General features: G+C 42.8%; 1 protein-coding gene and 1 pseudogene across 4 annotated transcripts in view; one reads left to right on the top strand and one right to left on the bottom strand.

The window, feature by feature from the left end:
* Nucleotides 1-27932, top strand: part of ZNF507 (zinc finger protein 507) — a 61754-nt gene that overhangs the window by 4890 nt on the left and 28932 nt on the right. For all 4 annotated transcript variants that reach the window (XR_006680404.1, XM_045293750.1, XM_045293749.1 and 1 more), the window contains exons 2-4: nucleotides 4543-6674; nucleotides 19586-19703; nucleotides 23716-23830. Coding sequence is in view for 3 of the 4 variants with exons in the window: in XM_045293750.1 (XP_045149685.1) it covers nucleotides 4545-6674; nucleotides 19586-19703; nucleotides 23716-23830 (2363 nt within the window). In the remaining variant the exon portion in view is untranslated. The remainder of the gene's footprint in view (nucleotides 1-4542; nucleotides 6675-19585; nucleotides 19704-23715; nucleotides 23831-27932) is intronic.
* LOC115870702 lies at nucleotides 11124-11374 on the bottom strand (annotated as a pseudogene).

Here is a 27932-nt window from a genome sequence, read left to right as displayed (position 1 = left end):
CAAGGAAGGTATATTTATAAAGATAGCAATACTGAGGGTACTGAAATTGGGTATGGGACCCACAGACGGAGATAATGTGGCTATCCAGAGCTAGCAGTACCAGGAAAATGGAGGCACCTGAACCAAAGGGCGAGTCTGATAGAACAGCCTGTGGAGAGGAAGAGAAAAGAGACCTCTGTTAAAGGGACACAGACAAAAGACAGCAAGTACAATAAGGGTTTCCGGGAGAGGGGGCCACAGTGGTGGAAGGTGGGGTGAAGGGGAAATGATGCCTAGGAGTCCATGTAGAATAAGAATGTTTGAAAACTGATTGTGGTAGCAGTTGTACAATTCTGCTTGACTTGATTAAGCTAGGGATGATATGGGGGGAGGGGAGGAGACTCATGCAAACACCAAAGTGACCTAGATGGAGGGAACTAGGAGAATGACTTGTGAATTCATTCTGCTGCCTCGTTTATCCCTGCCTTGGCTCCCCATTGGCAGACCCCAACCAGAAACCAGAAGCCATGGGAGCTTAATGATGTAATCTGTCTGGGGACACAGCAGAGTGAGAAAGACCGTGAACTAGGGGGATATACCCATCCTTTGGGGGGGCCACTGTACATGTTTTTTTTTAATTTTTTGTACTGTGATACACCATTTGACATTGGTGTCTCCCAATGGCCCTAAGTCCCCAGGACCAGTGACTCATTCGCTCGGAGTGGTTGGTTCCAGCTAGGAAGTTTTCAGATCTTTGCCTTCTGAGTGCTTTGTTATGGACATATTTGCAACATAGGTAAATTTATATGGCATTGGCCTCTGTCAAACGTCTCATTATCCAGGGGTGCAGTTCAGTGCGCATCCTAGCTCTTCAGCAAGGCTGTTTCCGACCAACCCACACAGAGCTCTTCGTGATTCTGTATTAGGGCATGGTTCCTCAGTATTGTTCTGGTGACTGTCTTCCTTGTGACTTACTGTCTTGTTTACAATCTGTCACTTCATCTTTTTACTTCTAAATTCTTGTTGTCTCCAATATTCAACTCAGTTTTAAACAGTGAGTGCTGTGAGTTTTATCTTATTTGGGTGCTTAGTGTGATGTCTTGCATGTAACAACTTACAGGGTGGGTGTTTATTAAGAAAGAGTGTAAATGCTTAGACAGGTAGGAAGAGGAGTGCAGTGAGCTGAGGTCAGGTGCCCCTGACTTAACTTCAGGGTTAACCATGCCCTTTTCCTTTCTCTCTCTCCATCTCGTCTACTTTCCTACCATGCTGATACTTCAGAATTGCTGTCTGCCTTGCTGTCCAGAGGTTCAGGAGAGCAAGAAGATGGTGATCTAGGTTGGCATCTTTGTTCAGCCATTGGGATTGTATTTGCACTCCTGATTTTTATATCTTTTATTACTCAAATTTTTCTTCATCCGGCATGCCATCCCTTAGGCCTCACATACATTGGTGGTCTAAAGAAGATTTGGGACTCATGAGCTGTTTATCGAAACCCTTCCCTCCCCACTTTTTAAAACCGACTTTGGTTTTAATGAGATTTAACTTGTGCCTCGATTTTGCATGTGGACACAAACTGGTTTTTCAGGTGTTTCTTGATGTATTTTGTGTTTCCCTATCATGTTTTACAGCTGCCATTTCTGTACTTAGCCCCAAATGTATGCATCCTTTCAAATGAGATACTTACATAAATGTTCGGGGGAGATTGGAGCATCTGCTGCAAATTTCCATTAGCTCTTAATGCTTGAGCAGACACAGCTCTAAAACTCTGAATTTTGTCAGGTTCTTTTGTATTCGTCTTTTTCTTGAGATAGAGGAGTACATCCTCTTTATTTTACATTCTTCTCGGGGGTTGCACTGAATGTCCACGGGGAGCAATTTGCATTGTTCTGCCTCTCTCCCATTGCATCAGGAAGTGGAAGAGGGATAACATGAGTCACCTCTGTAACCTTGTGGGTGTGCAGAGTGTGTTGAACAAACATTTGCTTGTCACCCTCCACATTACTCATCAGTCTGTGGGCTTCACATTCAAGGGCCAGAGAGGTCAGGTCTACAGTAGAGTGTCAAAGCCACATGAAGAAATCAACTGTGCAGAGATCCATGTTACTAAGCTCATTTCTTAAACTCATGTGCAATTTTAAGTATAAGTGAAGCATAAGGCTGAAGTGAATGGCCTTAAAGGGAAGAAATCCCTAAGCACATGAAGGAGGAAGGGACATGGCTGCCCGTGGCTTGAAAATGGGGACTTAAGTCACACAAAGGGATTCTCCTGCAAGGAAAAAAAAGTTGTTCTCCACTGGTCTGGTCTGCAATGAGCTAAGCTGAGTGTAAAGTTCCCCCTGTTGCTCACTTTACTTAAGGTATAAAGGAATTCATCTTTTGAGAGAGAGTACCCTCTGGTTGTCTAAGGAAGAGTATGGCTTAAGGTCCGTGGGGAGAGGGGTCCATTGGGAGCAGGTCATTGTAATGACTGTGGAAGGCACAGGCTAGAATATGGAGTGGCCACTGGTGGGAAGAAGCAGATCATCTGATTTGGCCTACTGCCCCCCTTTTCAGGGTCAAAAAGCTACTCAGTGTCTCCCTAGTAATTAAAAACGTTTGTGCTGTAGTCCATAATCTGAGTAAACAGGAGCTTTTGAAGCCCCTTTAGATCGTTCAAGGTGACAGTACCACCCACTTTGGGAAACAATTCCTAATCCAGAGAGCAGAGTTAGAAAGTTGCTTTCCAATTGATCCTGATTCCTGGAGACCCTTTTTCGATACAAAGTAGAACTTAGCTTCATAGGATTATCTTGAGCCTTGGTGGCATAACAGTTAAGCACCTGACTGCTTCCTGGAAGCTTCGTGATTCAACCCTCCCCCCCAGCAGCTCTGCAGGAGAAAGACCTGGTGATTACAACCTGGGAAACCCTTGGCGGCAGGCGGTTCTCCTCAGTCACCAGAGTCACTGTGGACAGCACCCAACAACAGTCTTTACGGAACACGTTGCCAGGCCTTCTGTAGCCCTGTTGGGGTTTGGGCCACCCACCATTCACTTAGTAGCCGACAGCATACCCTTTTAATCCACTAGGGACCTAAGCAGGTAAGAAGTACTACAGAAGGAGAATGTAAAAGGTTTCCATTTTTGCCTCATACAGATCTAGATACAAAAAGTCAGTATTGGAGAGGGAGCAGGAAATAAGAGAAGAGTTGCCAGGATCGCTGCTAAGACGAGCTGTGGGTGCACAGCGCTTATGGCAGTTAGAGCGCTGGCGGCCTGGCTGGGTCTAAGACCTCCAGTGAGAATCCAGAGGCTGGTACTAAAGTTGAGGAACAGTGAGGGTCTTCGGTCCACAGCAGTGCCATTAAATTTTTGCTGGAATTTTTTTACTGTTATAAGGTTCCAAAATGCACCTAAAATGTGGGAAAAAGCCTAAATTTTAAAATGTAATCTAAGTCAACAAATGAATCTTACTTTAAGCCAAAGGAAATGTTTGAAGGGAAAGTATTGCTAGGAAAGAGCGTATTTGCATCTTAGACTGCAAGATCTAAGAGTATTTTATGATCAGTGCCTTTTTTGGCCAGGATGCTGGATTAGACCTACAGATAGCCCTCCCCAGGACTCTTTGTAACTGGGTGAGGAACATGCTTGGAATATCATTGTCCCTTTCAGGAAGAGTGAAATACATATAAATGAATGAGTAATAGTTGACCACTAGTATAACCTCTAGGAAAAAAACCACAGCATCGTTTGTGGTTTATCTTTAGGAAGATAAGTCAAGGGAAGTAAAAAAAGGAACTAAATCATTGCTTTTATTTAGTTTCATTTCCATTATACTTCTCAAAACTCACCATGCCCTTTACAGTAGATTATGTGGCTCTATTTCCACACTTTCAAAGATTTGAGGAGGAAGAAGAACATAGCGGTTAGTAATAAAACTGTCAGTCATGTTTGTTGTGAAGAGTAATTTCCCAAGAATGGTATCAGCCATGTGTTGACTTTCTAGAGGAATGGCGCAATGGGCCTTTTGAGAACGGCTGTGTTACTTAATCGGGAAGTAGAAATCGTCCTTTTGGAATTGTGTGAAAGGGAGGGAGTACTGCTTAGGTCAAGCTGGATAGGGACACAAAGGGAAAACTATGCAGATTGCTGTCATTTTTTCCAAGAAATAAATGAAGGTTGAAAGGGTCTTGGTAGAAAATATTACAAAGAGAAATTCAAAATAACTTTGTTCTTTGTTAGGTAATTGATATGAAGCTCTCAGCCTAGAAGATACTTAGATGAATTTGGGTAGTAAAATTGGTTTCGATTTCCTGACTTGCATCCCTGAGTTTTAAAAGTGACTTATTCCATTGCAGCCCTGGGTGGAGCAAATGGTTAATCGCTCATTTACTGGCTAAAATGCCAACAGTTTAAGCCCATTCAGTGGTGCCTAGGAAGACAGGTGTGGTGGTCTGCTTCTAAAAGGCACAACCTTGAAAACCCTGTGGTGGCCTCTGCACGCATTGGGTCAGCGTGTATCAGAAATAACCACTCTTCCTCTATAACCTGGACCCTCTGTCTTGTCCACTGCCCTTTTTCAGATATGGAAGAAAGCCACAGTGTCACCATGTTGGTGCCAGATATTGGGGAACAGGAAGCCATATTGACTGCTGAAACTGTCATCAGCCCAGCTTTGGAAATTGATGAACGAAGAAGAGCCAAAACAGACCCACTAATCCATGTTATCCAGAAGTTAAGCAAGATAGTGGAACATGAAAAGTCCCAGAAATGTCTTTTAATTGGGAAAAAGCGCTCACGTCCAAGTGCTGCAATGCGCCCTCTTGAAACCCAAGACCTCTGTGAGATTCCAGCTAAAGCAACCCAGTCACCTGCGGCCGACATTAGAAGACCTGAGATGGCGCCAAACAATTTCATCCCTGCCTCTCTCCCCCAGAATGATGGGAAGGCAATGTCTTATCAGTGTAGCCTCTGTAAGTTTCTGTCGTCATCTTTTTCCGTGTTAAAAGAACACATCAAACAGCATGGTCAGCAGAATGAAGTGATACTGATGTGCTCAGAGTGCCATGTTACATCTAAAAGCCAAGAGGAGCTTGAAGCTCATGTGGTCAACGATCATGAAAATGATGCTAACGTGCACGCCCAATCCAAAGCCCAACAGTGCATTAGCCCCTCCTACCCCTTGTGTCAGAAAATCGCCGAAAAAAACAATGAAACCTTTCCTGAGGTCTCAGTCAGTGTGGGTAGTCCACAAACTCAGATGGTCCAAACGACGTCCATGACAGAGCTGGGTAGGAGGAAATGGTATGCATATGAACAGTATGGCATGTACCGGTGCTTGTTCTGTAGTTACACCTGCGGCCAGCAGAGAATGTTGAAAACACATGCTTGGAAACATGCCGGGGAGGTAGACTGCTCATACCCGATCTTTGAAAATGACAATGAACCCCTAGGCCTATTGGATTCTTCAGTGACTGCTGCATCCAGTGGTGTGGATGCTGTCGTCATAGCTATCGGAGACAATGAGCTCAGTATCCACAACGGGCCATCAGTCCAGGTACAGATTTGCAGTTCAGAGCCATTATCATCTCTGTCTCCTTTAAGAAAGAGTGCAGACCAGGCAGTACACCTGAGTCGGTCAAGTGCCCTTGACCCTAGTGAAGAGGAAATGCTGGAAGTAATTTCTGACGTGGAGGAGAACCTGCGAGCTGAGAGCCTGCTCTCATCAGCACAGAAAATCATTAGCAGTAGCCCAAATAAGAAAGGTCACGTCAACGTGATAGTGGAGCGCCTGCCAAGCGCCGAAGAAACACTGCCTCAGAAACACTTCCTCATGAATGCAGAAATGGAGGGGGGAAGCACCCTGAGCCCCACCAAAGCACAGATGAGGTCTGAAGGGCCAGGTGAAGTTTATCGTGCTGAAAAATGTACTTTCGATATTGGGGGGCTGATCATAGGCTGGAGCACTCCAGAGAAAGACAGTGAGTTAATGAGTAAAGGCCTGGCTCCTGATGAGAATGCCCCTCCAGGCCGCAGAAGGACCAACTCTGAGTCTCTGAGACTGCACTCGCTGGCTGCAGAAGCCCTGGTCACAATGCCTATAAGAGCTGCCGAACTCACCCGCGCCAACCTCGGGCACTACGGAGACATAAACCTTTTAGGTCCCGACACTGGACAGAGGCAAGTAGACAGCACCTTGGCAGCCTATTCTAAAATGATGTCGCCACTTAAGACTTCTTCAGATGGATTAACTAGTTTTAACCAAAGCAGCTCGACGTTGGTAGAGCTCCCAGAAGATAGGCAGGAGCTGTCAGATGGGCAAGTCAAGACAGGCATCAGCATGTCCTTACTAACGGTCATTGAAAAACTGAGGGAAAGGACAGACCAAAATGCCTCAGACGATGACATTTTGAAAGAGTTGCAGGACAATGCCCAGTGCCAACCCAACAACGATATGACCTTGTCAGGAAACAACGTGGTGGAATACATCCCCAATGCTGAGCGGCCCTACCGCTGCCGCCTGTGTCACTACGCAAGTGGTAACAAAGGCTACATTAAGCAGCATTTGCGGGTCCACCGTCAGAGACAACCCTACCAGTGTCCTATCTGTGAGCACATCGCTGGCGACAGCAAAGACTTAGAGAGCCACATGATCAACCACTGCAAAGCGAGAATATACCAGTGCAAGCAGTGTGAAGAATCCTTTCATTATAAGGTAAGGCTGCTTCATGAGCTCTTTCAGAGGACCTCAGAGTTAATAGAGCAAGGAGGGAATTCTATAGATCTGTCTAGTCCAACCACCTTCTTTTATAGACCAGAACATGAAAAGCCAGAGAAGTGTGTTACCTTTCCTAGGGGCTCCCAGGTAATTAGTATGAGAGCTGGAATTGAACTCTTAAGTCTTCAGAATGTTTGGTGTGGGGTGTTCTTTCCATTGCCTGCTGACTCCTGTAGCAGATTCTGTGGGTTTTGCTGGAGTGTGCAGTGTATACAGGCACCTCTCATTTTATTATGTTTTGCAGCTTCTGCCTTTAGTATTATTATTTAAATCATTGAAGGCTTGTGGCAGCCTTGTGTCACAAAAAAAAAATTGGCGGCATTTTTCCAGCAGCATGTACTCATTTCTTGTTTAAAATTCATATTTTGGGAATTTTCAGAATGTTTGAAACTGTTTCACAATGCACACTCATAGCCACCTAGTGTCTTTATGCATTGAGAAACCAAAAGATAATGTGATTCAATTTACTACAATAGTCATTTGATTGTGGTTATCTGGAATGAACCTGTTCTACACATTGGTCAAATTTTATTGGTTTTAAATACCCAGGGAGTGTTCATTGGAGTGGCATCATACACACAGTTGATGTAAACAAATGCAACTATCATCTGGACAAAAAAATACTTTTATCTTGCATGTTCCCCAAATGTGGGTCATGTGCTTTGGCTGCTAACCACCCAGTAAACAACAATTTGTGTCATTGCTGAAGGACTATATTGGACGCACTGAATAGCCTTGCAGAAATAAAACCAGATGTGCTATGTTTTATGATCTGTTGAAGAGACTTTCCAGGGTTCTTTTGACAATCTGATTTTTCACTCCTGTATGCTGACTTTAGAACCAAGAGTTCTGCAAAATCCTATTCTTTTGTAGAGGAAACCAGGATCCATTGAGCCACTGACTGAAAAGTTTTAGTGTCCGGGGGGACTCTTTGACGGGTTGGAGGAAGGGGTCCTAAAAGATTGACTGAGATGAAGACCCTTTTTTCCAGAGTTAGCATCTACCTGGTAATCAGAAACAAAACAGACTTTGAGTCTGAGATACGCTGCCACTTGGGTCACTGCCATGACCCTCTGACATCGCCTTGGTCTCCTAGACAAGTACCTGTCCAAATGGCGTGTAAAGGCAAGTTCCTAAAACAAAGTTCTTGTGTTTGTATTTGCTGCTGCATTCTTATTCCTAGGGGCAGAAATGGAGGTGGGCACATGTGTGAAGGAGCTGTTCTAAATTGGTCTCTCTTACATACTAAGTTGAAATTCCAAGGGAAAAATTAGCAGGACTACTTGGGTTACTAATTGGTCTTATTTCCATGTAAGTGTTGAGTTATTTTGACGCTTCCACGCTTTTCCTTCTCTGGATATACCCACACGTCCCAAGAGCATGGACATGGCGTGCATAAGCACCTCCTAAGAAAATTGAAGCTTTAAACACATGTGGCCACAGGATATTTGTCACATTGCTATATGTTTTAATGAAGGAGCCACGATGGTAGAGTGGGTTACACATCAGGCTGCTAGTTGGAAAGCACTAGCAGTTCCACAAGAGATTTACCACCTCAGAAACCCAAAGTGCAGTTATGTGTTGAAATAAGCTCTTTGGTGATGAATTTGAGTTTGGAAGACAAAGTGGTGTCTTCTGGAGCATGTAAAAAGAAGGAAATGCCAACTAAGGGGGAAATTCAAACATTTTATAGGAACTCCTTTAAATAAAAAATAAAATACAATAAAAAGCCTCAAATAGAACATAGACAAGCAAATTTCTCAAATGAAGGAAACTATCAGCAAGAGGCCATAATGGTGTCCAAAGGATTCACAGCCATGGGCTAATGGTAGATTATGAAACTAAAAGGAAATTGTCCCAAGATTTTATTTAGAGATCCTTTGTTTACGTTTAGGTTGGTCTGCTTTCGTCTTCATGGACTGGTTGATTGCCCCTATGGATGGCTGCTTATTTTAGTATAAGACTTTAATACTCCAGATAATATCCTTTTTTATCACCAGCACCATATGATTGATTCCTTCATCGCATTTCACCATAGCAGGCCCACATTGTCTTTTGGTTAGGCCATTTGCCTTAGTTCTTATATAGACTATATCTCGTCTCTATATATGGTTCACTTCATGGGCAACCTGTTAGCTTTCTGAGAAGTTACATTCAAAAATCATCTTCATGCAACATATGATAAATCTGATTATAACAATTACAATTAAATCTTGTTAATCTTGCCAATAGTACATATTTAGCACACTAATGGGAAAAATACAAAGGGAAGTTATTTGGTTAAAGCACCTGGAAAAGTTTACCAATGCAACAAGTTCATAAAACTTAGGTGGTAGAATAAAAGTATTTAAAAAATGATGGGAGTTAGGCATAAAGCAATGATCTCAATAACATTCATGCAGTAGAGTGAAACTATTAGTCTGCAGCACCTACAGACATATAAGACAAAAGAAATGAGTATGAAACTAGCTAGCAAATATATCTGTAGTCTAGAAATTTTTTATGCAAACTAAACCCAAACTGCCAATGAAGTTTGGAAAAAATTCAGTGACCTTAAAACTCATGACCTTGGGAAAGTTGTCCTCTGCTTTTGCCCTTTGAAGGTGTCTCAGCTTCAGGTTCAAACCAGTGATTCATTTCCTTTGATGTGTTGAAAAATGTTGCTAAATGTAACACCTTCCAGTTTGGCGACATGTATTTTGGTGAGGAGAGCAAAATATGGAGCAGTTCAAGTAAGTTCTTTTACTGAGCTCTCCTCCAGTGTCTAACAATATGGGGTGAAAACAGGCAGGCCTGGAAATCAAGACTATGAAAAATGTTAAGACATTTTGTAAAACAACCCAAAATCTAGTTAACCTAAGGGATGAGATCCATTCAGTCAAAGCTACACCTCTTTAATCTGGTTTGAATTTCTGGCATTTCCCTGTCCATGTACTGCTACAACCAACCATTTTTTAATTCTCTTCAGCAAAATGTTATTAATAATATTGCTTGAAAATTTCCTCATTTTATTACAACACCTTTCTTTGGAATTGGCACAAATATGGATCTCTTCCAGTCAGTTGAACAAAATGCTGTCTTCCAAATTTCTTTACATAGTTGAGTCTTTATTTGTTGAAACATTTTCATTGATATCCCATCAATTCCTGGAGTGTTTTTGCCTATGCCTTCAGCACAGCTTGGACTTCTTACTTCAATACCATCACTTCTTGATCATATACTACTTCCGAAAGGGTTGGTCATTGACCAGTTATTTTTGGTACAGTGAGTGTACCAAGTATACCTTCCATCATTTGATGCTTACTACATGATTCACTATCTTGACCATAGAAACCTTCAGTATTTTCACAGGAAGCTTGATTTATTTTCTTCAGTTCTTTCAGCTTGAGAATTGCTGTGTGTTCTCTTTGTTTTCTAACTCCAGGTTTTGTATATTTCAGTATAATGCTTTACTTTGTTGTCTAGAGCTGCCCTGGGAAATGTTCTCTTCTACTCTTTTACTGCATTATTCTATTCTCTTTAGCTTTTCTGGATTCCGGAACAAGTTGCCGAGTCTCTTCTGATAGCCATTTTGCCTTGTCTTTCTTTCTAGTCTTTTCAGTGACCTTTCAGTATATTCGTGCATAACACTCTTGACGCCATCCCACAACTTGTCTGGTCTTCGAAAGTGCAAGGTGTGTTAAATCTATTCTTAAAATTGTATCATTCAGATGGGATACACTCAAAGTTAAATGAGTTTCAACTTGAACATACATAGGAGCAATTGAAGATCTGTTTGTTTCTTATTTGGTACCTGTCTTTATTCTGACTGATATGGAGCTTCTCTATTGTGTCTTTAGTCAATTTGATCCCTGTGTATTCCCATCTGATGAAGTCATGAATATAATCACCAGTTATGTTGTTTTTAAAAGGCTATATTTTTCAACTACTGATCTCTTTCTTTGTTTCCAACTTCATTATAAAAATAATAATTTTTTAAAAACTCACTGCCTTCAAGTTGATTCCAACTCATAGCAAATCCATAGGACAAAGTAGAACTGCCCCTGTGGTTTTCTGAGGCTGTAACTCAGATGGGAAGTAGAAAGTCTTGTCTTTCTCCATTACCAATAAAAAACCATGGGTGGCCCTGCTGGTATTTGAAATACCAGCAGTACAGCTTCCAGCAGCACAACACCAGCTACCACAGTACAGCAAACTGACGGACAAGTGCTAGATCTCATAATGCAACCGTGTAAATGGCAAACATGAACAAACGTATTAAGAGATCTGAATATATATACATCATTTCCCTAAAAAAACAACATTGTATGAAACTTTAAATATTCATTAATTCAAGTTACTTGCTTTTTACACTTTTCCAATGAGTTATTATTAGTTAATGATGAGTCAGGATCCCAGGAGAGAAGTAGGAGGACCAGGAGGACATTTCTTGGACACCTTCCCAGGAACTGTGCCTTCTGCCCAGTGGTCGTTCCAGGTGGACACCCAGGATATGGGACAAAATAACTTGTACATACACTGATACTACCGCTGGCTCATTGCCTTCTCCAGCAGTGGAACCCCAGGTAGTTCTGTCAGCGGCTATCAAAAGTGGAAGTTTGGTAGTTCTTGATTTTGGTCTTGATGTCTTCTGCCATGGTGGTGACTCCTAAAGCCGTCCTGAAAATGCTGGCAGCTCAGTGTGACCTTCAGAAAAAACGCCAGTGACAGACCACGGTTATCTCACATTAATACCAGTAAATTACTGAAATGACATGCATACTATAAAACCCAATAACTGCTGAACTTATTTGCTCAAAAATGCTATGTTTTCATGCAAACTCTCATCCATTTTCCTAAATATGTATTTAAGATTTGAAGAGTTCTTAAAATAACTGCACCTAGCTGGGAAAAATTCTTCAAAATATTCTGTCTTGCCCTTCCTATCTTTGGCTCACATCCAAAGATCGGATTAGTTATCCCAATGCATTAGTGTTTCAATTGGCCAGCTATTTTGAAGGAGAATAAAAAACCCATTTGCAGCCCTCTTATGTCTTTAGGTAAGCCATCTTTTCTTTTCTTTTTCTTTTTCCATCTTTTCTTTGTCCTGAGTAGAGGAGAGAAAGCCAACACTGGTGATTTTTTGTCTTGATGGTATAGTGGATTACACATAGACCTGCTAACCCTAAGGTCATCAGTTTGAAACCATGAGCTGCTTCTTGGGAGAAAGATTAGTCAACTCATAAAGAGTTACAATCTTGGAAACTCAAAAGGGCAGTTCTAGTCTGTCCTGTAGGGCTGCTATGAATCTACTTGATGGCCATGAATTAAGACTTGTCTTACGCCTCTGGGAAGTACTTCACTTTTCAAAATTATTCTTTCCCTTCACTTAATATCGTACTTAATTGGGAAGATTTCTAACTCAAAGTTGCTATAAACACAAAAAAACTCGTCAAAATGAGTTAATTGTGTTACTTGTTTGTTATATTGAAATAATTTTGTTCTCATGTACCCTCTTACCATTAAACCAAATCAGAGTGAATTCCTTGAAGAAATATCATTTGATAGTGCCATCCAGAAGTAAAGTATATTTTCACAGCTGTCTTTTGTGTGAATTTTCATTTTTAAAGCCTTATACCAACCAAATCCAAACATTTTTTTAAATGAAATACCTAATTCATAAGACAATTACAAGCAGCAGTGTGATTTGCAGCTGAGTTTCAGTGCCTCCTCATGGAGTGAAAACAAATCCAGATTGAATGCTCCCTTCAAGATTAACACAGAAGTCCTTTAGAAAAGGGGTCTTCACTTTGCTTGGTGACCTACTGCACTTGTCCAAGTAGTCACCATCTTAGTTGAGGGTCTCACGTTCACTGGGTCTCTGAAGTCAGCTTAAACAGCAGGTTTATACCGTGTCTGGTTTTTCCTGTATGGTTTTCGTTTTTATGACATTCATCAGTAGCTTGATGACTCACTGCCATTGAATTGATTCTGACTCATAGCAACCCTCTAGGACAGAGTAGAACTTTCCCTGTGGGTTTCCAAGACTATAATGCTACAGGAATAGAGAGCTTTGCCTTGCTCCCATGGAGCAGCTGGTGGTTTCAAACTGCCGACCTTTCAGTTAGTTAGCTGGCCAATTTATAACCCACTACATCACCAGGGCTCCTTGACACAGCAGCGCAACACAAAACAAATACAAGTAGCTTCATAACCTTAGGATCTATCAGTAAAGTCAACCTCTTGAGAAATTACCAGAGGTCTCCTTTGGTTTTTGTCCAAGAACACCTGCCTCAAAGGTGGTCACTGACTTTCTAACAAATCCTTGGTACTCAGCATGCCATCATCTCCTGCAGGAGCCTGATCTTTAGAGGTGGCATTCCCTGTCTTACGCAGCAGCAGCAGCACATCTTCCAATGTCTCCACAAGCCAGGCCAGTACTGCCAGGTTCCCCCTGCAAATTTCACAAAACAACCCAGGAACTGTTGCTTATGATCCTTGCAAGTTTCTTGCAAGATTTGGTGAGTCCACTGAAAACGGACACACAAGAGGTCAGACAGCAACACTTGGACACAGTGTGAAGCAGTAGGTTTGGTTTCTCAGAATTTTGTTCAAAAGTTTGAGATTCTTTATAGTGCCACTCACCAATGTGCACACAAACCCAGGCAGCAGAGCCTGAAACCCAGAAATATGGCTGCAGCAAATAGACCAGTATATAAGGGGGCACCCCACAAAAAAAAGCTCTGCTGGGCAGAACTTTTGTAGCCAATTTTCCCACTAGGCAAGCATCTAGCAACTCATTCTGAGTTAGTGCACCCAGTGACGTCGCCTGGAAAGGTTCTCGATGGTCACAGTTAATTTTTTCCTGAAAGCCGTTTCACTTGACCCTCGTGTGTGTGTGTGTGTGTGTGTGTGTGTGTGTGTGTGTGTGTGTGTGGTTTCCTCATTTCAAAAAAGGTGAAATGTCAATTAATGACAAACGTTCTGGATGTCTGTCAACTTCCCTAAAGGACAAAAATGTTAACAAAATTTGTGTGCTTGTGCTCGAAGACCAACGGACCATTGAAAGATGGGGAAGTTATCTGGATTCTTATGGAGCTCGAATTTTAATGGCAGATGTGGGAATGAGAAGGGTCACTGCGAAATTCGTGCCTCAGGTTCTGATTGACCAAGAAAAAGCATCAAGTGGAAACATGCAGTGCTTTGAAAGAACGGCTCCAAAGTGACCCAGACCTTTTTTTCCAAGGTCATGACTGGTGACGAGACATGGTGCTGTTCTTACGACCCTGAAAGCAAACATTAGTCAAACCAGTGGAAGACACCATCATTACCTTGCCCCAAAAAAGCTTGTCAGGTGAAATCAGAGATCAAGACGATGTGCTTTTGTTGTTGTTATGTGAGGGGGATAGTGCATTTGGAGTTTGTTCTACCAGATCAGACTGTTAATCAAGCTTTTTATTTAGAGCAGCGGTTCTTAACCTGTGGGTTGCGAACCCTTTGGAGGTCGAACGACCATTTCACGGGGGTCGCCCAATTCATAACAGTAGCAAAATTACAGTTATGAAGTAATGAAAATAATTTTATGGTTGGAGGGGTCACCACAACATGAGGAACTGTATTAAAGAGTCATGGCATTAGGAAGGTTGAGAACCACTGATTTAGAGGTTCTGAAAAAAACTGTGTAAGTGTGTAACAAAAAAAGGCCTGATTTCCAACAACAGTTCATGTCATGTTGTCCCCTTACTGGAGCAGACTGCGGCAGAGGACAATTCTGGGGTCACACGGTGGGGAGGTAGTGCAGACTGAATCCCCCACAGCAGGGCGAACCAAGAAGGGAACATACCAGACCAGCTCCTGGAGCAAAGCAAAGCTACAAAGCCCCTGAGAAGCCCCCCAGAAATGGACTCCAGGCCAGGAGGGGCAGCTCCTGGATAGTCATGAAGGCCACCGAACAGGCCTGGAATTTTGTATATTCTCTTTTTCTTTTTTTTCTTTTCTTCCTTTTCTTTTTCTTGTTTCTTTTTTCTCATTCTTTTATTAGTATTAGTTTGAGCTATGTCATAGTCGGTGTGCCTACCTATATGATAGTATGGCAAGCCAGCCCGAGGAGAAAGCAGCAGGATCAACAGTCCCGGGGAGACCTAGGGGTGAGGGTGGTGAGGGAAAGGGGTGGTGAGCAGGCAGTGCCATAGACAGGAACAACTAAGGTACTCTAGTCAACAAAGAGGAGATAGGAATGGGGTGGGGTGGTGTCAGAGCAACAGCAAACTAGCTAAGAGGTACCAAAAGGCGCAAATAAGGAGAAAGTGATGGTGGGGCAGGAAGAAGGTAAAAGGAAACAGGAAGAACCTAGGAAGCAAAGCAATGGATAGTGGTATAAGCATAGCAGTGTGATATGCAAATATATTAATGCATAAAAATAGTGATATTGGCCTATGTACATATATTTATATGGCAATACATTGAGGTAGTAGATGGACTTTGGGCCTCTGCTCATACCCTCCTTCAATACAAGAACACTTTGTCCTAGCAAATCAGTCTGAGATGTTCACCCTCCTAATAATTGCTGAAGACAAAACAGGTGCATAAGCAAATGTGAAGAAGGTGGATGGTGCCCGGCTATTAAAAGGTATAGCATCTGAGGTCTTAAAGGCTTGAAGTTAAACAAGTTAAGCAGCCATTCAGCAGAAAAGCAACAAGTCCACATGGAAGAAGCACATCCTCGGTGCGATCATGAGGAATCATTGGGACTGGGGAATAGGCATCAGAAGATACATAACAAAAACATACTGTTGAAAACGAGGGGGGTTGGAGCAGCGATCCAAAACCCATCTTGAGACAACGGAACAATCCACCCACAGAGGGGCCACAGGGAAGGGATGAGTAAACCAGGGTGCAGTAAAACTGGTTCCTTGAGACTTCCTCACCCCTAGCTATCCTGACCCCAGTGCTGCTTCTCAACTCAAACTAGACTGGAGCATGTATGCAGGTGTAGATGAGGGATGGGGGCTCGTGACACACGGAATCCAGGAGCAGGAGTTGGAATAGCAATACCAGAAGGGTAGGGGGAAGGACAGAGAAAGGGGGAACCAACTGCAGTGATCAACACATAACCACACACCCCTCTCCAGGGGGAAAAATAGCAGAAAATACGGGGGAAGGGAGACAGTGGTTGGTGTGAGATATGAAAACAATATAATCAAGGGGTTATGAGTGGGGGTAGGGAGGGAAAAACTGATACCAGGGGCTCAACAGAAAGTAATTGTCTAGAAAAGAATGAAGGCAACATGTACAAATTCACCTGATGCAATCGATGTATGGATTGTAACAGTTGTAAGAGCCCCCAATAAAAATGATCTTTTAATATAAATTTTTAAAAGGCCTGATTTGTTGGGGACTGGTTTTGCCACCACAACAATGTTCCTGCTCATGCAGCCATCTTAGTGTGCCATTTTTTGGCAAAAAAAAAAAAAAAGGTATTCCTCTCTTGCCCCACACACCTTACTCACCTGACCTCTCCCGTGCGACTTCCTTTTGTTTCCTCGAATGAAGAAGGATGTGAAAGGATAGTGATTTGATAACGTAGATGTGAAGAAAAAAATAAGGGAGGTGCTGTCAGCCATCCAAAGAGATGAGTTTGAAAAATGTTTCCGAGAATGGAATCGCAGATTTGACAGATGTATTCAGTTTAATGGAGAGTACTTTGAAGGTGATAAAAGGTTTTGTAAAAAAAAAAATTTACACAGTGTGGCAGTTACATAATCTGGCAACTTGAGGAAGGGGTGGAGTCTAGCCTGTCAATCAGGTCTCTGTGTGGGCATGGCTTTCTGAGGATTCTGGAAACTCCTGTCTTCTACCCTGGCTGTTGGGCTCACACTCTTGCTGCAAGACATTCCTGTTGACAAGCCACATGGAGCTATGCTGATGGAGCCAGAGCCCTGGAGGTGGAAGAGACAAGTGGAGATCCGTTCCAGCACTGAGATGCTTCCACTGCCACTGTATCCACATGACCTTCTAGCCATTGGCCTGTGATCTTCCTGCATTCCACATCTTTGCATGTGTTGCATGAGTCTAAAGAGGAATTTATGGACTAGTATCAGACATAAGAGTTAATATTCGGACTTAATGGACATTCTCTGGGCTGGGATATGTTCTTAATATATAGTTACTTTTTGATATAAAATTCTCTCTACACATGAGTCTCTCTAGATTTGGTTCTCTGGTCTACCCAGACTAACACACATAGCTTGGGAGTGGATTCTGGGGGTCTTGCGGGTACCCCTTGTAAAACAAAGAGAACAACACGAAACAAAATTCTGTAGCCATACAACACAACATTAAACACATTTTTAGAGGTCAACAGTTTACACCAACTTGCCCCTCCACAGGGGGCAGGTGGGGCTTTCCACTCTCATAAAGGTTTCCAACAACACAAAGGGCGTACTGCCGTGGAGTTGATTCTGACTCTTGAAACAGGATAGAAATGTCCCTGTGGGTTGCAAAGACTGTAACTCTTGATAAGGCTAGAAAGCTTCTTCATTCTCCCTTCGAGTGGTTTTGAAATGCTGACCTGTGGTTAGCAGTCCAGTGTGTAACCATTACGCCACCAGGGTTTCCCTTCAAGATTTACAGCTTCAGAAATCCCGAATATAGGGTCCCTATGATTTAGAATCAACTCTGGCAGTGGGTTTGATTTGGGGTTTATATGATAAAGCGGATGAGGGGAATCAAGGTTTATTTCTCAAGGATGTTAAGAATTAAATTGAAGCTTTGGTTTCCCAGGATTACATGAAATTCCTAGCACAGAATCAATCTTTGGGAATGTCCTAAGTGGCTACACATATTTATCTAGCCTGTTCTTAATAAGACTGTGCTAAGCAGAGAAGTACAAACAAGTGATAGAGCCTGTGCTTGTCTGTATACCAGACAGGACTCTGTATTTTAATCTCCAGATAGGAAATTTCCCAATTTCAGAAGGTTCAAGTTAGTTCAAAGTGTAAGACTCTTAGGTTCCATAAATGTGGACAGGAAATTGTGGGGTTTGCATGATGAGTCACTTAAACCCCATGTGCCTAGAGTTGAACCAGCGTATCCTGACAAGGTAGTCTGATGGTCTTTCACAGCTGGTGACCACCCTGCACTCTTTCACTGGGCCTGCCTGTGCCCAATGTTCTGAGACTTACAGCGCCTGCCCATCCACAGTAATTTACACTAGCAGAGAGAGCCAAAGTGCCACAATTGCCGCCACCAATGAGGATAAAACTACTGTAATAGAGAAAGAAAAAAAATGAGCAGCAAAGAAAACCTGATTTGGCCAGAGCTTAGCACATGCAGTTCCTCATGGGATGTGTAAGTCTGTAGATACAGGCAAGCACTTTTAGAGGTGTTAACGCACAATCATGAGAAACATGCACAGGCCACGTCTTAGAATCTTATTTTGGTTTCTCATAATTTTAACTGCTGTTTTCCCCGGTATCCTGAAAGAGACTATCAAAGGCCTTTTTCACCTAAAAACCCGGAGATAACATTTGCCAGCCAGCAGACAGAACACTTTAATGGATCAGATGAGAAAAGCACACAGCAAGACATACACAGGGGTCTTGGAGAGCTGATCGGAAACAGGTTTCAGAATCAAGAGGTTCCCCAGAAGCCCTGCTGGAAAGACGACTTAGGATCCCACTGACTTTGACTTACTATTTTAGGAGGAAAATGACCCCAAGCCCAAACATTTTACAGGGACCCCTTAATAAATCCTTAAATAAATAAGGCAGATCATCTGGATGAGGGGAGCATCAGCATGAAGGCACAGTGGTGTTTGAAGGACTCAGGGCCATGGGCTAATTCTAGAGGACCATGGGAAACCAGGGAAATAGGCACGAAGTCATGACTGGCGGTAGATGGGTTCGTCGCTGTTGTAGTCTACTCCAGAAGGGAGGAAACGTCACCATGGTTGAAATGCAGACCTGGCGGTCAATGTGTGACTTGACCATGCGGCCCTGCGTCATCCACATCTGACTCTTAACCGTAGGTCTGGCCAGAACCCCACACTGTAGATGGCATGCATCTGTTAATTATCAAGGATCCCAGGCAGGTTCTCTGAGAGTAAGACTGCTCCTCACTGGGTTAGTCAGGGGAATGTCTATTTACTCTCTGGCACACTCGGCCTGAGGGCAAACCTGCCACATTGCTGGTTAGTAGTCAGAAAAAATTGCAAATCAGAGCTGTCCACAAGCCAAGTCCTTTAGAATGTAAACTCTAATTCACACAAAAACGAGCCTGTGTGTCAAAGACAGTTTCAAGTTTCCGTTTCCTCTTATCACCACTCACCGGCATTCAGACAAGATGGGTAAGAAAGCAGGAGGGTTCTAAATCACTTTTAATGAGATCACGATTTTCCTACTGTAAGATGCATCACATTATCTTGTAGGAGGTTTTATTTTGAGATGCTGCTAATGTGCTGAAAGAGTGCACAGACCTATCTTGGAAGAAGGACTGCCTAGAAGTGAGGGTGGGAAGACTTCATCTCATGTGTTTGGACGTATTATCCAGAGGGCCAGTCACTAGAGAAGGGTATCATGCTCGGTAAAGTAGAGAGAGTCAGCGGAAACATGGAAAGGCCCTCAGTGAGATGGCCCGGGACAGTGGCTGTATCAGCAGCCTCACACATGGGAAGCTTGTGCGGGTGGTGGAGGGGCTGGGCTTCCGTGTTTGGGACCCAGGGACAGACGCCATGGCACTGCACAAGAGCGCAGTGAATTTAAAGCTGAGGCTATTAAAGCGGTGAATTCCCTTCAATGCATAGCCTCCCGGTTCCTGAGCACCGATATTTATTTATTGAACGTTACTTTTCATTGCTCTCTATTTTCTAGAGTCAGCTGAGGACTCATGAGAGAGAGCAGCACAGTCTTCTGGAAACCTTGTCCGTGGCGACTTCTAACGAGTCGGGCCTCTCCAGCGATCCAGTGGAAGGCACATGTGTGCAGGAAGGTATCTGCTTTTGTTTGTTCTTGTTGTTTTAATCACAGACTGCACTGACTGGCATAGGAAGTTTTAAAATGCCCTCAATAGTTCGTATGGGTTATTTTCAGGGTTCTGAATATTCAGCTATATAGTCACCTACTTTTCTAATGTGGATGTTGGTAGGTCTGATCCCTGTCCCTGAAGTAATTCCAAGTACTAACGTAGACATGACTGAGTCCGAGGTAAGACATGGGTGCTAGGTTAGTGAGACTCTGCTTCAACGATGTAGGTAGATAGTACAGTTGAAGTGAGCCCGTAGAAGTTGATGTTCCAGCAGCAGGCCAGAGCAGCTGCAGCGTAAACCGTCTCCTCTCCCTCTCCCAGGACCAGCTGACCCGTGAAAACACAGCTTCTGCAGATGGCAGGCCCCCACCCCAAACGGTGGAGGCTTCCCGCTGTGATCTTACCCAAGTATGAGTGCCAGATTTCATCTGCATTATTTAAAACATACACACACACACAAGATCTTTGTGTGTACCAGTTATGCACCAGTTGGCCAGGTTTCTGGTAATAGAAATATTAGAAGGAAAAGATTTGATTAGAGTACTGTGGAGAGGCGGATGCCACATCCGGAGAATTAGGGATACAGCATAAGAGCTGTGCTTCCTTGCATCAGCTCACTTAAATTGATATACTTGATGTCTCAAACGTGGGACAGACATAGTGTTTATGGGACATAAAGCATATTGGGGTGACTTTCCGTTTTAGCTTTCCTAAGAATAAGTTAGAAATGACTGCAGAGTAAAATGTTTTCCCATAATGTTTCATTAAATTATACCCCAGAAAGCATAACGAATTCTAGAATGTTCCTAAAAGAAGGGATTGTGACACTGCTGTAGCACCGAAATTCCCTTGTCAAACAGATGTCGCCCCTGTAAAACTATCCAAAACAAAGGGAGTTTATGACATAGCACCTGTTTCTGAGATAGATGGCTGAGCCGAAGCCATTTTGTTTCCTCTTCACGAAACTGCCTTAAATGCCTCCTTTTAGTTTCATTCATTATGCCTGCATATCCCTGTAAAGGAGACATTAAAGCCTTTGCGGCTTCCCCATAAATCCCTAATGCAGAGTTAAAGGAAGTGCTACTCAGCGGCACCCCTGCAGTTAACATAGTGGTGGGGTGGGTCCTTTCTAGCACCAGCTGAAAGAGCAGTTTTTAAGCTGCCTGATTTGGCTAACTTCCTTGTAGCTCACATTTGCAATAGAAAGTGCCAGCTTCAAATAAAGATAACCAGCTCAACCCCTAGAGCAGGGGTCCTCAAACTTTTTTAACAGGGGGCCAGTTCACGTCCCTCAGACCCATTGGAGGGCCGGACTATAGTTTAAAAAAAACAACAAAACTATGAAAAACTCCTATGCACACTGCACATATCTTATTTTGAAGTAAAAATGCAAACAGGGCAAAAACACCCAGCGGGCTGGATAAATGTCCTCAGTGGGCCGCATGTGGCCCGCGGGCAGTAGTTTGAGGACGCCTGCCCTAGAGTATATGCCCATCCACATTCCATTTTGCAACACCTCTTCTTTGTGGATCATGCTCTCTTCGAATTGAGGCATAGCTTTTTTAATTGCATACCACACTCCTCCCTTCCTTCCCTCACCCCACCAGTTCGGCACCTTTGCTTTTCTCTCATAGTAATAGAACAATAATTCCAGGGGCCAGTGTCTTCTGGCGTATTTACACTGAATAAAATCCTTGTTAGTTGCTGTGGAATGAGTCCCAACATGGCAGCTTTATGTGCAGAAAAAGAGTCGACCTGCTCCCTGGGCCTGGCAACGGTCTGCCCTTCCAGAAGCAAGCCTTTCGCCCAGGAACCTGCTGCTTGCTGATTTCTAGCTGCCAGTTGCTTGGTCAACAGCCAGGCACTTAACCCTTTTACCACCTAGGCTGTCCAGTAAGTTCCTGGTGCTGACTATTAGGTGCTAGGTATTTCAGAATCAGGTTTTTAGGTCCAAAAGCAAGTACAGCCAGTTCCTGGTCTGTTAAAATACAGTTGATCATTTAGTAAATGGATTAGCCTAGAGGGGCGAGCAAGTGAGGCTCTGTGACACCCAGACTGCCCAGGTGTCCACACAGAGAACTGAGGACATGTTGCAGTCCCAGAGGGTCAGCCTGAAGGGCACTGTGCTAGGTGCTAGAAGTACACTGATGGCGTCCCTGCCCTTGGTAAACCCAGCCTAGTGGGGAAGACGAAACTGCAAGGCAGCAAACCCCACATTTTCGCCGGGAGAGCTGGGGCAGAGCACTTGGCCTGTGGTGTTTCTTGAGGGCACCATTGTTCTTGAGTGGAAAGCTCTCATTTGCCACGCCTGGGGAATTACACACAGCAGCAGTTCCCCACCCTCCAGGCATTGGGCAGATTAGGGTCAGGACCAGCATGCAGGCAGTTTAGAGATGGCAGGGCAGGAGAGGTCCAGGGTGTGTCCTCCCGACTTGCCAAGCTGTTAGGGGAAGCTCTCACGCTGCTACTTCCTAGAGGAGGTGAAATAGCCCACACAGTACTGAGCAGCAGAATAAGGCCTAGGCCCAAGTTTTTGAACTTCAAATTCAATATTCTTTCCATTGGAAACAGTTGCTTAAAGTAGCGCAGGCTCTCGTGCTGTGCTATATTAAGTTTTTCCATCTGTCATTTTTATTAGTTGTCATTGATCTGTAATATTTCTCCCAGAAAACCATTATCCAATATTTCACACTTCGATGTTTCCACCACCCCCTCTTTCCCCGCACCACCCCCCCTACAGTTTTTAAAAATTGTATTTGGAATGGTGCCACTTATAATCAAGTCCAAGTTTTTAACCTACCAATTAAGAGCAATACTTAAATTATAATTATGATTAGTGTGTATATTAATGTTACAGATTTATACCAGGAAATTAGGACATTTTGTTCCGCCTGGCAGTAGTTATTAACAGAAGAAAATTTCCATTTTAGAAAGCATAAATTTAACTTGAATATTTTCTTTGTTTCACTGAAATTTCCATGTGGGTTTTCTTTTGTACCGCCCATCTCACTTACAGGCAGGCACCAAGTCCTCTGCTGCCAGAGGCTCACACACCTCCCCCCTCCCTGCTCTGCCCTGTAGTGGAGGACCCTGCTGACTTTGTTTTTGAATATAAGGTTGGCCAGGTGTGAGTTACCTGTGGATTTAAGGCTGATTGAAGAGTTAATACAGCTTTGAATCTCTTCAGGAAACTGTTTCCCAGCATCAAACCACTCAGCCTGTGTGATCACAACCTTGCCCTGACTTGAGTGTCCAAGCTGTAATGTCCCAGAATGGGGTTAGTCCCAGGAATGGTTTTTCCTGGACCCTATGTTTCTTGGATTTCAGAGAGCTGTATATGTCCATTCCTGTGACGTTTGTCCTTATTACCTGTCAGTCTGTGAGCTGGAATCATGCTCAATTGGGTGGCACATAATTTGCAGTTGATGTTCTTGCCATTGTTGCATTGATAGTTGACAATGGAAACCCACAGGTGAAAAGCTTTAGGCCTTTTTTAAATACTGAGCCTGTTATATATAATTTGTAGTTACCCTTTGAAATATTGTATTACAGTTTTCCAGTCTTTTAGCAATAAAGACAATATATTCACTATTGATCAGACTAAGACCTTTCAAATCAAATAAGTATATATAAAGTATATATATCAGACTAAGACCATTCAAATCAAAAAAGTGTATTAGTTACAGTATAGTCATCAGGACAGGTAGGACAATGATTAGTATGGTTTTTTATGTCTGTACAAAGTTATACAGGAGCCTAGCCCAGCCTATTGAAGTTTATAAATCAGAGAGTATTCTATTTATATCTGCTGATAGTCCAGATGCAGGAGAACTTGTAAACTCATATTCAAACCTGTTAACTTTAAGCAGCGAGAAAGCTTTGATTTAAGTGTTAATGCTATGTACAATGGAATGTAAATGCTGTCATTTGAATCTTATCAAAGCCTGCCGCTAAAACTCTGAAATACCTTGTCTAGGGAATAAGTCTTCAGTCCAGAAACAGTATAGATGTGATGTGTGTGATTATACAAGCACAACATATGTTGGTGTCAGAAACCACAGACGAATCCATAACACTGATAAGCCATACAGGTAAGTGTGATGATCTTAGCGTTTCAATGCTTGTATTAAAATATTTCATTTTATAATCGAGAAAAAAAGTCGTAGTCATTAGAAATTTCTAACACCTGCGTAAACACAAGTTAAGGCTAAGAAACAGTCCCTTGCTGATTTGATGAAGCGTATGAACTTGCAGGGTAGGCCTTAGGACCGTAGTTGAAAGCTAGAAGATGTCTGTACCTATGAGCTTTACATATTTTTTGTTTTCATTTGGGTGTAAATTTTCATAGCAGTTTTCACTTTTTAGAGAACATTTCAGTAATTTGGAAGCCAGCACCTCAGTAGCTCAGCAAAGGATTCTGAAAATGTTAGTTATAAAATGTCCTATGAAAGATGCCATTTTTGAAAATTAAACTAACATTTGTAGACCATTTTAATTTTGGTCACTCGATTTTTATCACAAAAGTCCCTTCCAAGTATGTATTTTCTCCAAATTGGCATTCTCAGCCAATGTACAGAAACCTTTGTCTCATAAACACGGCCTCTTGAGAATACGCTGTTGACTTGCACATGTGTAGTACAGGTGCGGGCATTTGTGCAAACAGCTTGTTTTGCTGTCACAGAACAGTCTGTTCCCCTTGCAGACAGGCAGGATGTTAGGTAAACTCCCATGACAGGCCTGAGCCAGCCATCAGGGCAGATGACCAGCACTCTTTTTAACCCCCTGAGACAACTTGTTCATCAGTCTCACACAGGTGAGTGTGGAAAAGTAAATGAGTTAATATCAAAATGAAAACTAGCCTGCATGCATTAAGTGTCATTATTTTAGTAGCTTTCTCTGTGTGTATGTTTTTAAATATTTAACATCTGCCTGATTTGCTCACCTGCATACTATTTATAATCACTCTTTAGGCAACACATCTGTTTGCAAAGTCTTGTGACTTCATGAGTGTATGACCTTACTTCGGTGTGGCTTTATTTCTCCCAAATATTTTCAAATTAGGATTCCTAGGGAATAATTCCCCACCCCACCCCACCCCCAGCACATAGTGAAGACTGTCATTAACCATTAGTATCAGGAAGTCAGGAAGCCAAGATGACCCTTGATTCTATTCCTATTTAAACATCTGGATTCCTGCTATCACATCTGTTGCCACTTATAGTTAGGGTGAAGTGTTGTCTTGGAGCCTGTTGACATTTAAGAATAAACTTTTGTTAAAAAGAAAAGAACTAAACAAAACAGATGAGCACCACAAGCTTCTAGGTAAGGAGTGATAAGGAGGCACAAACAGCTATCATTGTGTGTGATTGACACAATCTAGGATGTAGGGGATTATACCACTAGTTTCTGAGAAAGCTTTGTATCTTGGGTGTTTTCACACTTGTACTTGATAGTATCACATGCCAAATTCATTAGATCCTGGCATGAATAAAAAAATAAATACTGCATATACCCATGTGTGTATAAGTCTAGTTTTTCAGCACATTTTCAAATCCAGTTTTCGTGGTAAAATTGGGTGCCTTGGCTGATATTTGGGTCGGCTTATACTCGAGTATATATTGTGCTCTGGATTTTAGATTTAGACCATTGATTTACTTACACAGAAATAACTTACTGAGCATTCATATTTTTTTTTTTGTTTTGGTTTGTTTTCTAATAGTTTTATTAAGGGCTCATACAACTCTTATCACAATCCATACATACATCAGTTGTGTAAAGCTCATTTTTACATTCATTGTCCTCATCATTCTCAAAACATCCGCTCTCCACCCAAGTCCCTGGCATCAGCAACTCATTTTTTCCCTTCCCTCCCCGCTCCCCCTTCCTTCATGAACCATTGATAATTTATAAATTACTATTTTGTCATATCTTACACTGTCCGACGTCACTCTTCACCCACTTTTCTGTTGTCCGACCCCCAGGGGGGAGGTTATATGTAGATCCTTGCAATCGGTTCCCGCTCTCCACCCTACCCTCCCTCCACCCTTCGGGTATCGCCACTCACATCATTGGTTCTGAAGGGATCATCCGTCCTGGATTCCCCGTGTTTCCCGTTCCCATCTGTACCAGTGTACATCCTCTGGTCTAGCCAGATTTGTAAAGTAGAATTTGGATCATGATAGTGGGAGGGGGAGCAGGAAGCATTTAGGAACTAGAGGAAAGTTGTATGTTTCATCGTTGCTACACTGCATCCTGACTGGCTCATCTCCTCCCTGCAACCCTTCCGTAAGGGGATGTCCAGTTGCCTACAGATGGGCTTTGGGTCACCACTCTGCACTCCCCCTCATTCACTATGGTATGATTTTTTTGTTCTTTGATGCCTGATACCAGATTCTATCAACACCTTGTGATCACACAGGCTGGTGTGCTTCTTCCATGTGGGCTTTGTTGCTTTTCAGCTAGATCGCCACTTGTTTACCTTCAAGCCTTTAAGACCCCAGATACTATATCTTGATAGCCGGGCACCATCAGCTTTCTTTGCCATATTTGCTTATGCTCCCATTTGTATTCAGCGATCGTATCAGGGAGGTGAGCACACAATGTACGATTTTTTGTTCTTTGATGCCTGATAACTGATCCCTTCGGCACCTCATGATCACACTGGCTGGTATGGTTCTTCCATGTGGACTTTGTTGCTTCTGAGCTAGAAGGCTGCTTGTTTACTGAGCATTCATATTTTTTTTCAGGGTTATGCTAAGGCTCTTGGACTGTAGTTATAACAAAAGGTATTATCTCTGCCATCACGAAACCTATAGACAAGGAGTAAAAAAGCAAACTTACACATGTGTAGTTATAACAAATTTATGATCGGCTCTTGTCCTCTAGAGGAAGTTGATTCTCTCTTGAGTCAGGTTTTTTGGAAGTCTTTTCAAAAGAACAGCTTATCTTCTTTGTGCCTTAGGGGTGAGATTGTCTTACACTCATAAAATACGGATTTGTGAGGTTGGTTGTTGGTGTTCTTGAGTCTTCCTATCACTAAGCAACCGCGCATGCTGATCCTCTTCTTTAGCACCTCGGAGAAAGAAGTCTTAAGCCTTCTTTTCCAAGTTAGTCACACTCTGGCCACACTTGCTACGTCCATTTCTGTTGGCAGGGTCACCGATGGTTAGGGTTTGGGCTTGTTACTGCATTTTCCCCAAAAGTCTTGTTTTCACCTTTCTAATACAACAACTGGGGAAGAAAGACACTTTGTGATTCCATAAAGATTTACATCCTAGGAGACCCAAAGAGGTGCAGTCTTCCTCTGTCCTACAGGGTCACTATGATTTGGAATTAACTCAATGTCTATAGATTTGTCTTTTCTAGGTTACTTGTATAGTTATCCCTCTAATGCTCTCAAAATGCTACACTGCTTCCTACACATTTTTGCCTATTCTGCATAGTGCTTCAGTTAGTATGGTGTACAAGCGCATGTTTGAGCCCCTGCTTTCCATTCTTTGGGTATACAATTCCATCTAAGTGGAATTGATCGACCCTCAGTAATCCTGAGGAGGCACAGTGCCCAAGTGGATTCAGGGTTGGACTGATAACTTCATGGGATTTACAGTCCACAGAGCATTATGGATTGATTGTTCCAACTCTAGCATATTTCTGGGATTTTCTCCATTATCATCTGCTGCTTGCCTTGAGCTGAGCTAGTAAAAGTTGCTTTCTTAATGTCTGATGTAATCAAGATATAGTCAGGTTTCTACCTTACTTCACATATGCTGCACCCAGTTTTGTTGTTTGGCCCTATTTTGCAGAATCCATATCTTAGGCATTTTTGTATGCCCTGCTTTCTTGGTAGAAAACATGCTCCCAAGTAGTTAATGGCACCCACACAAAATCACCCATGGTGAATTTCTTCTAGAGTAAGTGTGCTTTGTAGCACAACCTCCAAAATCTGGACAGGGACAAAGGGTCTGTGGGCGCTTCCACAGGCCTGTTGGGAAATCCCTGTTCTGGACAGCAGTGCCTCTGCCTTTCCTTGCTGCGCATTACAGCTCCAGGGGGAACAGCTCTGGGACTGGTACTCCAGAGACAGAGCTGAACTCTTACTCAGAGCATGTGGGACCTATGTCTTTCTTTTGATAGCCGGGCTCCTTCAGCTTTCTTCACCACATTTGCTTATGTACCGCTTTGTCTTCAGTGATT

The sequence above is a fragment of the Echinops telfairi genome, unplaced genomic scaffold, assembly GCF_000313985.2.
Source record: "Echinops telfairi isolate 266 unplaced genomic scaffold, ASM31398v2 ScPeMD7_2291;HRSCAF=2852, whole genome shotgun sequence".
Classification (NCBI taxonomy): domain Eukaryota; kingdom Metazoa; phylum Chordata; class Mammalia; order Afrosoricida; family Tenrecidae; genus Echinops; species Echinops telfairi.
The sequence above is the reverse complement of the archived record's forward strand: the minus strand, read 5'-3'. Positions and strand labels throughout refer to the sequence as shown.